Source organism: Theropithecus gelada, chromosome 14 (assembly GCF_003255815.1).
Source record: "Theropithecus gelada isolate Dixy chromosome 14, Tgel_1.0, whole genome shotgun sequence".
NCBI classification, from domain to species: Eukaryota; Metazoa; Chordata; class Mammalia; order Primates; family Cercopithecidae; genus Theropithecus; species Theropithecus gelada.
This window is the reverse complement of record NC_037682.1, coordinates 47869524-47884706: the sequence shown is the minus strand read 5'-3', so window position 1 is coordinate 47884706 and position 15183 is coordinate 47869524. Positions and strand designations below refer to the sequence as shown.

Sequence of the window (15183 nt, the reverse complement as noted above, 5' to 3'; positions counted from 1 at the left end):
CTCCCTGCTCAGGCTGTGTGTTCAGAAACTGGTCACTTGTGCCGAGGTAGCCTGGGGTCTACTTGTCTGCCTCCAAGCCCCCCATAGGCTGCAGACTTTTCCCTCATTTGTCAAGGTGCTAGTCACAGGGCCTCTTTTGAGAACATCTCTGAAAACCTGTCATTTTCCCAGCATCATCTGTGCCTGGGTTTCCTCTTCTCTAAAGTGGGGGTAATAATAGCACCTACCTCATAGGACGATGGTAAGGTTGAATGAGTAAATCCGTGTGAGATATTTCGGGTAGCACCCAGTGCTGTTTAAGAGTTAGCCCAGCTGCAGGGGCAGTGAGGGCGGTGCTCTAACGACCTGCACCCTCAGACCCTAAGAGGCTCTTCAGGGGGTCCTCTGGGAACAGAGAGGGCTGAGCCTGGGGAAAAGCACCTCCCTTGCAAGCTCTCGGGGGCCAGGTGCCCAGGAAGGCCTTGGGCTAGAGGGGAAGGGATCCCCCAGTGCCTTCCCTCACCCCGCAAAGGAGGGCCTCTTGCCTCCATGGAGGTCTACAATAGCCCTGCTAGAGGCAGGGCAAGGAGGAGGTTACTGTGTCCTGGGATGCGGGGAAAGCCTGGGCACCAAGGTCCCAGAGGGGCAGGGTGGGTGGCAGGGCATCCCAAGGGAGAGATCAGGGTCCAGGCCTCTTCTTTGGCCACCTTTCGAAGCCTCACTCCAACTGCCAGGGCCAGAGCTTCCCTGTCCTCAGTCCTTCCCTGTCCTTAGTCCTTCCCTGTCCTCAGTCCTGCATTCAGTTCCCAGAGCCCCGCCCCCAGGATACCCCAGGCACTCACACCAACCACGGTGAACACAGTTTCTCCTTAGCGTGGTTTTTTCCCCATTCACTTTCCCTGCATGGGTCCATTTATCCCCTCCACAGAATGGGGGGACAGGGTTCCTCTGTGTCTTCACCTGACCCAGAGTTGCTGCCCCATCTCACTTTCTAGATGCCAAGCCCTCGGGGGCTGCCTATCCAGTCTGCGAGTGGCGCTATGATGCCTGTGCCAGCTCCTGCTTCCAAACCTGCCGGGACCCATGGGCAGCCAGCTGCCGGGATGTACCCAGGTGAGATGTCAGGGGCCGTGGGCATGGAGTCAAGGTGCGTGCACCAGTGTGTGTGTGCACTCACATACACTTGTGTATGAGTGTTTCACATGTTGAGTGTATGGGGATGTGTGTACCAGGGTGACTGTCTTTCCATATATGCACATATGTGAGCATATGTGAGTATCTATTTGTGCATGATGTGCGTGCAGCAGAGCCTTGTGTGTGTTTGTGTGTGTACTACTACAACTGTGCATTCATTGTACACAGTTGCATGTATGCAGGTGTTGTGTGCAGCTGTGTGCATGTGTGAGGGCGTATTCACTGACGTTTGTGGGAGTCTCTGTGGGTGTGTTCGCATGTATGTGTAAAAATTTAGGCGTCCTGCAAGGATGGAGGGGGTACATGAGACCACGTGAGAATGTGCCCAGGCCGAGACACATGTGAACATGTACATGAGTGTGTGCAGAAGTGTACCTTGCTTGTGTGTGTGTTTCCCTCTCGGTCTGAGGGGTAGGAGTGTGCAGGAGTGTGCTGCATACATACTGGGTGTGTGTGCTCCTGTACATGTGTGACAGCATCTCTAAGGAGGGTCATGTGTGTGTACATGTAATAAGCACATGTGTGCACACATACGTGTCATAAGAAAGGATAAGGCCTGTGCTCAGTCGAGGGAAAAAGAGGTGGCTCTCCCTGTATTCCAGGCCACTAACCTGCTCCCTGCTCTGTCCTCAGGGTAGAAGGCTGTGTCCCTGTGTGTCCTGCCCCCAAGGTCCTGGATGAAGTCACACAGAGATGTGTCTACTTGGAGGACTGTAAGTGGCCCGGACTTCTCGTCCTTCCCTCAGATTTCCTCTAAGTCCCTAGGGTCTCATTGAGCAGTCATGCCTCAAAGCTCCCAGGTCCCAGAGAAGCAAGATCAGCACAGGGACCTTTGGAAAGAGATACAGGCACAGGGGAGGCACAGGCCTCATCCGGTCTATTCGCCTCGCTTCACAGAGAGGAGAAATGAGGCGCAGAGTGGGGTCACATGGTGAGAAGGTGGTGCAGCCAGACTTAGACCTGAGGTCTCTTGGCTCTGCGGTCAGGGTCTGAGGTCGGGCAGAGTTCAGACCTGCTGACTTCTGGCCATCAGAAGCTGCCCTCACCCCATCACCAAGGGTGCCAGTCCTCAAGCCCCACACCACAGCCCTGCCCACCGATGACCCCCTGGGGCAGCAGTCACCCCGCCTTCTGAGCCTCTTCTCTTGTCTCTGCAGGTGTGGAGCCAGCAGTTTGGGTTCCCACAGAGGCCCTTGGCAATGACACCCTCCCTCCCAGTCAAGGGCTGCCCACTCCCAGTGACGAGGAGCCACAGCTGTCACAGGAAAGCCCCGGGAGCCCCACCCACAGGCCAGCCCTGGCCCCAGCTGCCCCACTCCCCACAGCCCTGAACCCACCAGTGGCAGCCACTGAAGAGCCAGTGGTGTCTCCAAGCCCCACCCAGTCCACCCTGCAGCAGCCACTGGGGCTCACTGCCTCTCAACTCCCTGCCCGTCCCACAGAGGCCCCAGCCAGCAAGGGAGTGACTGCCAGCCTCCTGGCCGTCCCCCACACACCAGAGTCCTCATCCCTCCCTGTTGCACTGCAGACACCCACACCTGGCACGGTGTCAGGTGCCGTGGAGACAACAAGGGTGACTGTGATCTTTGCAGGAAGCCCCAACATCACAGTCTCCTCCCGGTCGCCCCCTGCCCCTCGCTTCCCGCTCATGACCAAGGCTGTGACAGTCCGAGGCCATGGCTCCTTGCCTGTCAGGACGACACCCCTACAGCCCTCCTTGACAGCAAGTCCCTCCTCCAGACCTGTGGCTTCCCCTGGAGCCATCTCCAGGTCCCCCACCTCCTCGGGATCCCACAAGGCTGTGCTGACACCTGCAGTAACTAAGGTCATAAGCAGGACAGGGGTCCCCCAGCCTACCCAGGCCCAGAGTGCTTCAAGTCCGAGCACCCCTCTAACTGTGGCTAGAACAGCAGCAGAACAGGTTCCTGTCAGTCCCCTCACAACCAGGAGCGCGGAGATGGTGCTGTCCACAGAGAAGGGCGAAGCCGGGCACAGCCAGCCCATGGGCTCGCCTGCCTCCCCACAGCCACACCCACTCCCCACTGCACCACCCCGCACAGCCCAGCATACCACCACGGCCACCAGGTCTCCAGCTCTGCCCCCAGAGACCCCAACTGCCGCCAGCCTGTCGACAGCTGCTCATGGGCTGGGAGCCACACCCTTCGTGTCCCTAGAGTCAATTGGTCCATCCCAGTTCCTCTCTGGCCTGCCTCCCGACACCAGCTTGCCCCTGGCCAAGGTGGGCACATCTGCCCCAGTGGCCACCCCTGGCCCCAAAGCCTCTGTCATCACCACTCCACTCCAGTCACAGGCCATGACTCTGCCTGCTCAGACACTTAGCCCAGCACCGCGTTTCACTCCCGCAGCAATGACCCAGGCATACCCACCTGCCCACATAGCACCCTCGGCAGCGGGCACAGCTCCAGGCCTGCTGCTGGGAGCCATGTTGCCAACCTCTGGAGTTTTGCCTGTGACTGAGGGCATGGCCTCCACGGTATCTGTTGTCTCACGAAAGGGCACCACAGGGAAGGTGGCCATCCTATCCCAGCAAGTGTCTCTGCCCACCTCCATCTATGGCTCTGCCCAGGGTGGGCCCACAGAGCTCATGCCTGCCACGAGCCACCCTCTCACCCCCTTGGTGACTGAGCCCGAGGGAGCCCAGGCAGGCACAGCTCTGCCAGTGCCCACATCCTATCCCCTGAGCCGCGTCTCAGCCAGGACGGCCCCCCAAGACAGCACGCTGGTTCTGTTGCCTCAGCTGGCTGAGTCCCATGGAACCTCGGCAGGGGCTCACCTCGCAGCAGAGCCCGTGGACGAGGCCATCACAGAACCATCTGGGCGCTCAGCCCCAGCCCTGAGCATCGTAGAGGGTTTGGCGGAGGCTTTGGCAACTACCACTGAGGCCAATACATCCACCACCTGTGTTGTGAGTGATTTGTCAGGGTTCTGTTCCCCCTTATGTGACCCCTCCCTTCATCCCTTCCCTCTTCCCTGCTAGATGGAGTTTTAGTTGCTATCCTCATTCCTGCCCCAAGCTCCTGGTCCCTGAAAAATTCTCCAGTCTCCTGTTGGCCCCAATGCCATAGCAGGGTTCCGCCTGGCCCATCTAGGCCCTGGGGGTCTGATTGGATGGCCTAGTGTGATGCCCAGGTGACAATGTGTGTGTGCTGGTGTGTGCCTTTTGTGAGTCTGCTGTGTGCGTTTGTGTTCACATGTGTGAGACAGTATGAGCGCTCGTGTGTCTGCATGTGTTCTTGTGTGTGTGATGAATGGTGTTTGAGACATCCTCATGTGCATCTTTGTGCCTTTGTGAGAATCTGTATGTGTGTGTCTGTGCGCATGTGTGCGCGCAGGCTTGCGCAGGTATGCTAGGGTTTCTGTGAGTGTGAACTAGTGTATATACATGCCTGTGTACCCAGACCTCTCAGCGCAGGCCAGGCAGATCTGTAGAGGTCTCCAAGAATCATTCCCTGACCTCCGAGCTCACACTAAGCACAGCGCCAGGCCCCAGATGGCTTGTCAGTGGGTGGGGGGTGAGGGCATCTTTCCCTAGAAGGTCCCTTGCTCCACTAGGGCCTATATGTGGGAAGGATTGGGTGCCCTCATGGCTTGCAGGGTGGGCTGTAGCTCCTCGATGGGCACTCACACTTCCTCCACTTTGTACCCAGCCAATCGCCGAGCAGGACTGCGTCCGCCACATCTGCCTGGAGGGCCAGCTGATCCGTGTGAATCAGTCCCAGCACTGTCCCCAGGGCGCTGCTCCCCCTCGCTGTGGGATCCTGGGCCTCGCCGTGCGGGTGGGTGGGGACCGCTGCTGCCCACTCTGGGAGTGTGCCTGTGAGTCAATGGGATCAGCGGAGCCTCCTGCATCCTCCCTGTATCCTTACCCCAGCATGACCGCCACCCCTGATCTATGTGCCCCAGACTCCCCTCCTGTGGGACCCCGACCTGGCAGATTTCCTACGCTTGTGACCTCTGATCTGTGTGATGCCTGGTCTGAGCCACCCTCCAGACTCCAGGCCTCTGCATCCATCCAGGAAGAGGACCAGGAACCTGCCCCATCTTCCTAGGCGGCCTTGGTCTTGGAGACATCCACCGATTCTTCTTGTGCCCTGTCCCTCCCCCAGGCCGGTGCTCAATCTTCCCTGACCTGAGCTTCGTGACCTTCGATGGGAGCCATGTAGCTCTGTTCAAGGAGGCCATCTACATCCTCAGCCAGAGCCCAGATGAAATGGTCACCGTCCATGTACTGGACTGCAAAAGTGCCAACCTGGTGCCTGCCCCATACCTCCCTCCCTGCTGGGGACTAGGAACTGAACTAGGATAAGAGGGGAGATGGAGCAGTGAGCCAGGGTTCCAGAGGCAAAGACAGATGTAGAAGCCCCCCTGAGCTCCCTCTGTCTCCAGGAATGGGCAGGGCCTCCCAGGTGATGGCTCCCTGGGAGGCTGGGGGAATAATTGAGTGGAGTGTGCTGCCTCCTGGTCCCAGCCTGTTCCATTCCCAGTTTGTGCCAGCTTCCTGCCATGTAGGAGGGATGGTACGGAAGTGCAGAGGAACTGGGATGTCACTCCAATGGTGTGGACCGAGGTCATAGGTGCTGGCTGCAGGGAACTCCTACTAGGATGTCCCCATAAGCCAGGTGGAAAGAAGTAGCTTCTTTTCTCTTCCTCTTCCTCTTCTCTTCTCTTCTCCTCTTCTCTTCTCTCTTGTCTCCCCTTCCTTCCTTCCTTTCTTTCTTTTTCTCTTTCTTTCTTTCCTTCTTTCCTTCCTTCCTTCTTTCCCTCCCTCCTTCCTTCCTCCCTCCCTCCCTCCCTCCCTCCCTCCCTCCCTCCCTCCCTCCCTCCTTCCTTCCTTCCTTCCTTCCTTCCTTCCTTCCTTTCTTTCTTTCTTTCTTTCTTTCTTTCTTTCTTTCTTTCTTTCTTTCTTTCTTTCTTTCTTTCTTTCTTTCTTTCTTCTCTCTTCTTTCCCTCCCTTTCTGCCCACCCTTCCTCCCTCCCTCCCTCCCTCCCTCCCTTCCTTTTTTCTGTTTTGGTCTGGACTTGCATGAGGTCAAATGGAACCAGAACTGTTCCATGGGATCCTGGGCACCATCTGCCCAGCCTGATGGGAGCCCCTGGCATAGTGCAGGGGGGAGTCAGGGGAGACCGTACGCACATTTGCTGTGCCCACTCACTTGGAGGGGGGCAGAGGACAGGGCTCCAGGTTGATGAGGGCTGGGTTCTCTCTGCAGGGACACCTGAACTGGCCCCCATTCTGTCTGGTGATGTTGAACGTGACTCACTTGGCCCATCAGGTCACTATTGATCGCTTCAACCGAAAGGTGAGTGCATCAAACAGCCAGCCTCCAGGGCAGGGCCACAGTCAGCTGAGGGGCAGGGCATCCAGGGGTGGAGGGGCTGTGAGGCTGAGTCATGATTCAGGGCAGGGATGGGGAGGGGACCTTTTTTTAAAAAATAATGCAAAATTAGGTATATTTGGAAGTGATTATAATTAGAATGCTTGTGGCCACTCCAGTGTCAGGGGAGGAAGTATACCAGGAGGGATGGGATATTGTTGTGACAGAGAAAAAGTCGGAAAGGCAAGAGACAGTGGGTTTAAATATTTGTGGCTAAAATATCTCACTTTTGCAATTTTTACAAAAACCTATGGCCACATGAGCACATTACTACCAGGGCCCCTACCAAGAAGTGAGGAGCCCTGAATTTAAGCTTCATTGGCCTCACTAAGTCCACCTTTGTCAAGGAGGCCGGGGTATCCAACAACAGCCCACCCTCATATGGGCATCGTCTTCAGAGGGCCCACCTTTGCTCCTCCCAACAGGTGGGCAAGGGGAACTGATCTATCTCCTCCTCAGGTCCCAGAGTTGTAACTCTTTCCCCAATTCCTGAGCCTCAATCTGCAGCCTTCCTTTTGGAATCTGCTCTTAAACACAGGGTGCGGCACATTTGTGGCACTCTTAGGAACGGGGTTTCAGACAGTAGATTTCCCATGGGATGGAGGCTTGAACAGAAAACTCCCTGAGTTTCATTTCTTAGTTTATAAAATTTTTCCATTAAAAAATTAACATATACTCTACATGCAGTAAAATTTACCCTATTTAGTATACAATTCTACAAGTTGTAACAAGCACTTACAGTCACGTAACTACCACCTCCAACCATGATATAGAACAGTTTTATCATCCCAAACACTACCTCCTGCCTCTTTGTTGTCAACCCCTCCCCCACCTGCTGACAACCATTGTCTGCTGCCCCTATAGTTATGCCTTTTCCAGAATATTGTATAAATTGACCAGAGTATATGGTGACATTCATCCACATTGTTGCACAGATCAGTAGATTAATCCTTTTTCTTGATGAATAGTATTCCATTTTATGGATGTACCATAGTTTATCCATTAACCAGTTGAAAGATATTAGAGTTGTTTCCAGTTTGGGACAATAACAAAAAAAGTGGCTGTAAACATTTACATACAGGTTTTGTGTAGATAAAGCCCCCAGGAGTAGATTTCTGGGTTGAACAGGAAGGACGTATTTAGCTTTTCAATACTTGCCAAACTGTATTCCAGAGCGGGTACTTAGCATTCCCATCAGCAATGGATGAGAGCTCCAGGAGCTTCGCATCCTTGCCAGCACTTGGTGGTTTGTGTTTGTTTATTTGTTTAGTCATTCTAATAAGCGTCAAATAGAACCTCATTTTGGCTTTAATTTGCATTTTTCTGCTTACTGAAGATGTTGAGCATCTTTCCATGGGTTTATTTTCCATGGTATATGCTCTTTGGTGAAGTATCTGTTCAAGTCTTTTGCACATTTTAAAGATCATGTTGTTGTATTGAGTTTTGAGAACTTTTCCTGTGTATTTTGGATATGATCCCTTTATCAGATATAAATCTAATTTTCCAGTGGTTTTCTATTCACCTATTAGTGTCTTTCAAAAGACCGAAGGTTTTTTATTTTGATGGTGTCCAGTTTATCAGTTTTGCTTTTATGAATCATGATACTGGTGTTGTACCTAATGAACCTGGCCCAAAGTCACACAGAATCTCTCTTATGTTTTCTTCTAGAAGTTTTATAGTTTTAGGTATTACTTTTATGTGTATGTTGCATTTAAGGTTAATTTTTGTAAATGGTGCAAAGTATGAGTTGAGATACATTTTTCAAATGTGAATACTCAATTTTTCCAGCACCATTTTTTGAAGAGACTATTCTGTCTTTGAATCTTTATTTAAAAACCAGTTGGCCAGGGACAGTGGCTCATGCCTGTAATCTCAGCACTTTGGGGGGCTGAGGCGGGCAGATCATGAGGTCGGGAGTTCGAGACCAGCCTGGTCAACATGGAGAAACCCCTTCTCTACTAAAAATACAAAATAAACTGGACGTGGTGGCACACGCCTATAATCCCAGCTACTCAGGAGGCTGAGGCAGGAAAATCACTTAAACCCGGGAGGCAGAGGTTGCAGTGAGCTGAGATTACACCATTGTACTCCAGCCTGGGTAACAAGAGTGAAACTCTGCCTCAAAAAAAAAAAAAAAAAAAAAAAAAAAATTAATGTTTGGGATTATTTATATACTTTTTATTTTGTCCTATTAATCTGTCCTTTCACTGATGCTATACTGTCTTGATTACCCTTACTTATTATTAAACCTTAAAATTAGGTGGTATTGTTTTGTCTTTTTTTTTAGAGACAGGGTCCTGCCCTATCATCTAGACTAGAGTACAGTGGTTCAATGATAGCTCACTGCAGCCTCGATCTCCTGGGCTCAGTAATCCCCATACCTCAGTCTCCCAAGTACAGGACAAGTGTATGCCACCATGGCTAGCTAATTTTTAAATTTTGTATAGAGATGGGGTCTCACTATGTTGCCCAGGCTGGTCTCAAATTCCCGGGATCAAGGGATCCTCTTGCTTCAGCCTCCCGAAGCGCTGGGATTACAGGTGTGAGCCACCGTGCCTGGCCTAGCTATTCTAATGCCTTTAACTTTTCGTAGAAATTTAGAATCAGCTTTTTTATTTCTACCAAATGTCTTCCTGGGATTTTGAGTTTCATTCAATATATAGATTATTTGGGAGAAGAATAATTCTTAACATTGGTGAGTCTTCCAGTCCATGAACATGGTTCATCTCTATTTTCTTATGGCTTCTTTGATGTTTTTATTTGTGTTTTGCAGTTTTCAGTGTGAGGATCCTACACATACTTTGATAGACTTATTCCTAAATAGTTTATATTTTTTGGTGCTATTGTAAGTAAATCTGTTGTTTTTGTTTTTCTTTCCAACTGCTGATTACTAATGCAAATGCAACTTATTTTTGCACATTGAGCTTGTATCTTGCAATGTTACTAAGCTCAGTTATTAGTTCTTATATTCTTTGGGTTTTTCTACATAGGCAATTATGTCCTCTCCAAATAAAGACAGTTTTACTTTTTCCTTTCCAATGGGTATGCTTTTAATTTATTTTCTCTCGCCTGTTGCACTGGCTAGGACCTCTAGTGTGATGCTGAATAAGAAAGGTTGAGAGCAGTCATCCTTGTCTGATCTTAGGGAGAAGGCATTCAATCTTTCACTGTAAGGCATGATGTTAGTTGTAGGCTTTTCACAGATGTCCTTCATCAGGTTAAGAACATTTTCTTTTATTCCTAGTTTTCTGAGAGTTTTTTATTACCAGGAGTAGATGTTGAATTTTGTCAAATGCTTTTTTCCATACCTATTTGGATAATCACGTTGTTTTTCTTTTTAAGATTATTAATTTGATGAATTACATTGATTTTTGAATGTTAACCCAGTCTTGCCTTCCTGAAATTAACTTCATTTGTTATATTACCCTTTTTATACATTTTTATATCCTTATGATGGGTATTAGTCTAAATTTTCTTGTAATATGATAGTTTACTATTGGTAGCAGAGTAATACTGGCCTCATATAATGAGTTGGAAAGTATTCTCCCCTTTTTAAGTCTCTGGAAAAGTATATGTAGACTCGGTAATATTTATTCCTTAAACATTTGGTAGAATTCAACAGTGAAGCCATCTGAGCCTGGATTTTTCTCTGGGGAGATTTTAAAACACACGTTCAATTTCTTTAGTAGATGTAGAGCTATATTGGTTATATATTTCTTCTGTGGTAAGTTTGAGTAGTTTGCATCTTTCACAGAATTTGTCCATTTCATCCAAGTTGTCAAATTTATAGACATTAAGTTGTCCATCATATATTCTTGCTATACATTTAATTTCTGTAGGATCTGAATCTATGTGCCATATCTAATTCCTGACATTAGTTATTTATGTCTTCTCTCTTTTCCCTGACAAGCCTGGCTAGAGGCTTATCAAATTTATTGTCCTTCTCAAAGAATGGCTTTATTGGTTTTCTCTATTATTTTTATGTTTTCTATTTCATTGATTTCTGCTATCTTTATTATATCCTTTCTTCTGCTTACTTTAGGTTTAATTTACTCTTCTTTTCTAGTTTGTTAAGGTAGAGGCCTATGTCATTAATTTGAGACATTTCTTCTTCTTCTTCTATTTTTTTTTTTTTTTTTTTTGAGACTGAGTCTCACTCTGTTGCCCAGGCTGGAGTGTGGTGGTATAGTCTCGGCTTACTTCAGGCTCTGCGTCCCAGGTTCACGACATTCTCCTGCTTCAGCCTCCCGAGTAGCTGGGACTACAGGCACCACCTAGTTTTTTGTATTTTTAGTAGAGACGGGGTTTCACCGTGTTAGCCAGGATGGTCTCAATCTCCTGACCTCGTGATCCACCTGCCTCGGCCTCCCAAAATGTTGGGATTACAGTTGTGAGCCACCGTGCTCGGCCTCTTTTTCTAATGTAAGCATTTAGTGCTACAATTTTCCCTGTAGGTATTGATTTAGCTGCATCCTACAAGTTTTGGTATGCTGTGTTTTCTTTTTAAATCAGTTCAAAATACTTTTAAGTATCCCTTTTGATTTTTATTTGACCCATAAATTATTTTAAGTGTTTTATTTAATCTTCAAATATTTTATAATTTTTCAGATGCCTTTCTGTTATAGATTTCTAATTTAATTTCATTGTGTTCATAAGACATAATTTATCTAGCTTAAATTCTTTTACATTTAGTAAGATTTATTTTACGCCCAAGAATATACTCCAAGTAAATGTGTATTTTATTATTGGGTGGAGTGTTCTATGAATGTTAATTAGGTCAAGTTGGCTGATAGTGTTGTTCAAGTATTCTAAATTCTTACTAATTTTCTACCTGTTTATTCCCAGTTATTGAGAGATTGTTGAAATATCTGACTATAATTGTTTTTTTGTCTATTTCTCCTTGGAGTTTTATCAGTTTTTACGTACATATATTGAAATTCTGTTATTTAGGTACACAGCATTCAGGATTGTTATGTCCTTTTGATGAATTAACTCTTTTCTTCTTAGGAAATGGCCATTTTATCTTGGTAAAAAGTCTTTGTTCTGAATTACACTTTGTCTGACTTGCCTGTAATAGCTTCTCCAGCTTTCTTTTGATTGGTGTTAGCACGTATACCTGATATGTATATCTAAGATGTATCTTTTTTCATCCTTTTACTTTAACCTATTTGTGGCTTTTTATTTAAAGTGGAATTTTTGGCCGGCATGTAGGCTCATGCCTATAATCTCACTTTGGGAGGTTGAAGCGGGTGGATTGCTTGAGCCCAGGAGTTCGAGACCAGCCTGGGCAATATGGCAAAACACAATCTCTACTAAAAATATATATATTAAAAAATTATCCAAGCATGGTGGCACATACCTGTAGTTCCAGATATGCAGGAGGCTGAGGTGGGAGAATCACCTGAGCCCAGGAAGTTGAGGCTGCAGTGAGCCATGATTGCACCACTGCACTCCAGCCTGGGTGACAGGAGTGAAGTCCTGTCTCAACAAACAAACAAACAAACAAACGTGGGATTTTTGCAGGGGGTAAATAGTTGAGCCTTCAGTTTTTAAAGATCCAGTCTGACAATCTCTGCCTTTTAATTGGGGATGTTTATACCATTTATGCTTAATTTGGTTCTCAACATGGTGATGTTTATATATTGTTGCTATTTGTTTTCTGTTTGTGACATCTGTTCTTTGTTCCCTCCTTCTTCCTTTTTTTGCCTTCTTTGGATTGTTTTTAATGACTCCATTTCATCTCCAATGTTGGATTATTGTCTGTACTTTTTTTTCTCCTTTAATGGTTGCTTTAGATATTACAGTATGTAATTTTACTTTGTCACAGACTAGCTACAAATAATATTATATTGCATCACATACACCATAAGAACTTTATAACAGTATACTGCTAATTCCTTTCATCAAGCCTTTGTGTTATTGTCATAAAATTTACTTCTATATTTATTATAAACTACACAGTAAATTGTTATTGTTTTTCCTTAAGCATTTAATTTATCTTCGAAAGAGATTTTTAAAACAAGGAAAGTTTATATTTACCCACGTATTTACCATTTTGTGCTTTTTATTCCTTTGTGTAAATCTAGATTTGCATCTGGTATCATTTTTCTTCTTCTTGAAAGACTTCCTTTGACACTCATGTAGTACAGATCTACTGGTGATAAATTCTTTCAGCTTTTGTATGTCGGAAGAAGTCTTGGTCTTTCCTTCATTTTAAAGAAATACTTTCACTGGGTATAGAATTATAGACTGATGATTTTTTCTTTCAGTACTTTACAAGACTTTGCTCCTGTCTTTTTTTTTATTGAGGAGAAATTGACATAACATAAAATTAAGCATTTTAAAGTGAACAATTCAATGGCATTTAGTACATTCACAATATTGTGCAACCACCGCCTCTGTATAGCTCCAAAACATTTTCATCACCCCAAAAGGCAACCCCATACCCATTAAGCAGTTTCTTCCTATTCACCTCTCCTCACAATCCATGAACTGCCAATCTGCCTTTTGTCTCTGGATCTACGTATTCTGAATATTTCATATAAGTGGAGTCAGACAATATCTGTCCTTTTGTGTCTAGCTTCTTTCACTGAACTCCATGTTTTGGGGGTTCATCCACATTGAAGCATGTATCAATGCTTCATTCATTTTTATGGCTGGAATAATATTCCATTGTATGTATATACCACAGTTTGTTTATCCATTCATTTATTATGGACATTTAAGCTGTTTCCATATTTTAGGTTATTTTGAATAGTGCTGTTATGAAGTTCCACTATCTTTTATCTTGCTTATTTCTCATAAGATATCTGCTGTCATTCTTTGTTCCTTCATACATAATGTAGTTTTTTTCTACCCCTTTTTGCTGCTTTTATGATTTTCCTTCTATCACTGTTTCTAAGCAATTTGGTTATGATAGGCCTGGTAATTCAGTTCTCTTTTGGGGACTTCAATAACATGTGTATTAGAATACTTGAAGTTGACCCACAGATCACTTATGCTTTCTGTTCATCATTTTCTTGGGTCTTTTATTAGTCTGTGCTTCATTTCAGATAGTATTTATTGCTCTATCTTTAAGTTCATTAATCTTTTCATTTATAGTGTCTAAGCATATTAATTCCATTCAGTGGTTTTCATCTCAGACATGATATTTTTCATCTGCACAAGTTTGATTTGGGTCTTTTCATATCATGAACATCTCACTTTCTTCTGTTTTCCTCTAGTTTCTTCAGCATGTATAGTTAAAACAATTTTAAAAATAACTGTTTATATTTCCTTGTCTACCATGTGTGTCATTGATTTTTTCTTTCATTATAGGTTGTATTTTCCTGCTTCTTTGCATGCCTGACAATTTTTTTAAATTGAATTCCAGACATTGTGAGTTTTGCCTTGTTGGATGCTGGATATGCTTTCATTTTATTTTTGAAAATATTCTTTTTTTTTTTTTTTTTTTTTTTTTTTTTTTTTTTTTTTTTTTTGAGACGGAGTCTCGCGCTGTGTCACCCAGGCTGGAGTGCAGTGGCACCATCTCGGCTCACTGCAAGCTCCGCCTCCCAGGTTCAGGCCATTCTCCTGCCTCAGCCTCCGAGTAGCTGGGACTACAGGCGCCCGCCACCACGCCCGGCTAGTTTTTTGTATTTTTAGTAGAGACGGGGTTTCACCATGTTAGCCAGGATGGTCTCGATCTCCTGACCTCGTGATCCGCCCGCCTCGGCCTCCCAAAGTGCTGGGATTACAGGCTTGAGCCACCGCGCCCGGCGAAAATATTCTTGAGCTTTGTAGTAGTTATGCTACTTGGAAACAGTTTGATCCTTCTGAGGCTTGCCTTTAAGCTTTGTCAGGTAAAGCCAAAGTAGCCTTTATTCTGAGTGTGATTTTATTCTTTATCCTACATACCAATTCCCTGCTACTAAAGCAATACCCTTCTGCATACCCTACCTTATGCTCTACATATTAGGAGGTTTTTCTATTCTAGCTGGTGGTAGCCCCAACTATTCTCAGCCCTGTGTTAGCTCTGTGGATTTTTCTGTCTGTTCCTTTCAGGTGGTTCTAGTTCTGTGGATTTTTCTGTCTGTTCCTTTCAGGTGGTTCTTTTTCTAGTCTCAGGTAATTTTCTCACCTGCATACATTGATCAATATTCAGCTGAAAATTCAGGACAGGGTCAGGACAGGGTTGGAGGGGGATTCTGCAAAGCTTCAGAGCTCTCTCTCTCTCTTTCTCTCTCTCTGTCTGCCATGCAAACTCTAGCTACCTTGGCCTTTATGAACGTCCATCTCTTGTCTTCTAAACTCTAGGAAACCACCAGGCTCTGCCTGGGTTCCTGCTCCCTGCACTGCAGCCTCTAAACTCTCTAAGTAATAACCTTTGGCAATAATAAGGCTTGCCTCATTTGTTTCCATTTTTTGTTTTCAGGGATCACTCTCCTGCATTGCCAACTGTTCACATTGGAAAACTGTTGTTTTGTATATTTAGTCAATTTGTTTGATCATATAAGGCAAGAGAGTAAATCCAGTTCCTATTACTCCACCTTCGTCAGAAATGGAGGCTTAAGTCCTTAGTTTTTAACCTGTTATTCTTTGTCCTTGCCTGGACTTCAAGTCCTGTGAATGCAGG

At 46.1% G+C, this 15183-nt stretch overlaps 1 protein-coding gene across 2 annotated transcripts in view; it reads left to right on the top strand.

Moving 5' to 3' along the window:
- The window catches only part of OTOG (otogelin), a 101051-nt gene that overhangs the window by 61848 nt on the left and 24020 nt on the right, over nucleotides 1-15183 (top strand). For both annotated transcript variants that reach the window (XM_025357311.1, XM_025357309.1), the window contains 6 exons: nucleotides 975-1092; nucleotides 1807-1886; nucleotides 2331-4099; nucleotides 4842-5010; nucleotides 5301-5446; nucleotides 6405-6494. In XM_025357311.1, coding sequence (XP_025213096.1) covers nucleotides 975-1092; nucleotides 1807-1886; nucleotides 2331-4099; nucleotides 4842-5010; nucleotides 5301-5446; nucleotides 6405-6494 — 2372 coding nt within the window. The remainder of the gene's footprint in view (nucleotides 1-974; nucleotides 1093-1806; nucleotides 1887-2330; nucleotides 4100-4841; nucleotides 5011-5300; nucleotides 5447-6404; nucleotides 6495-15183) is intronic.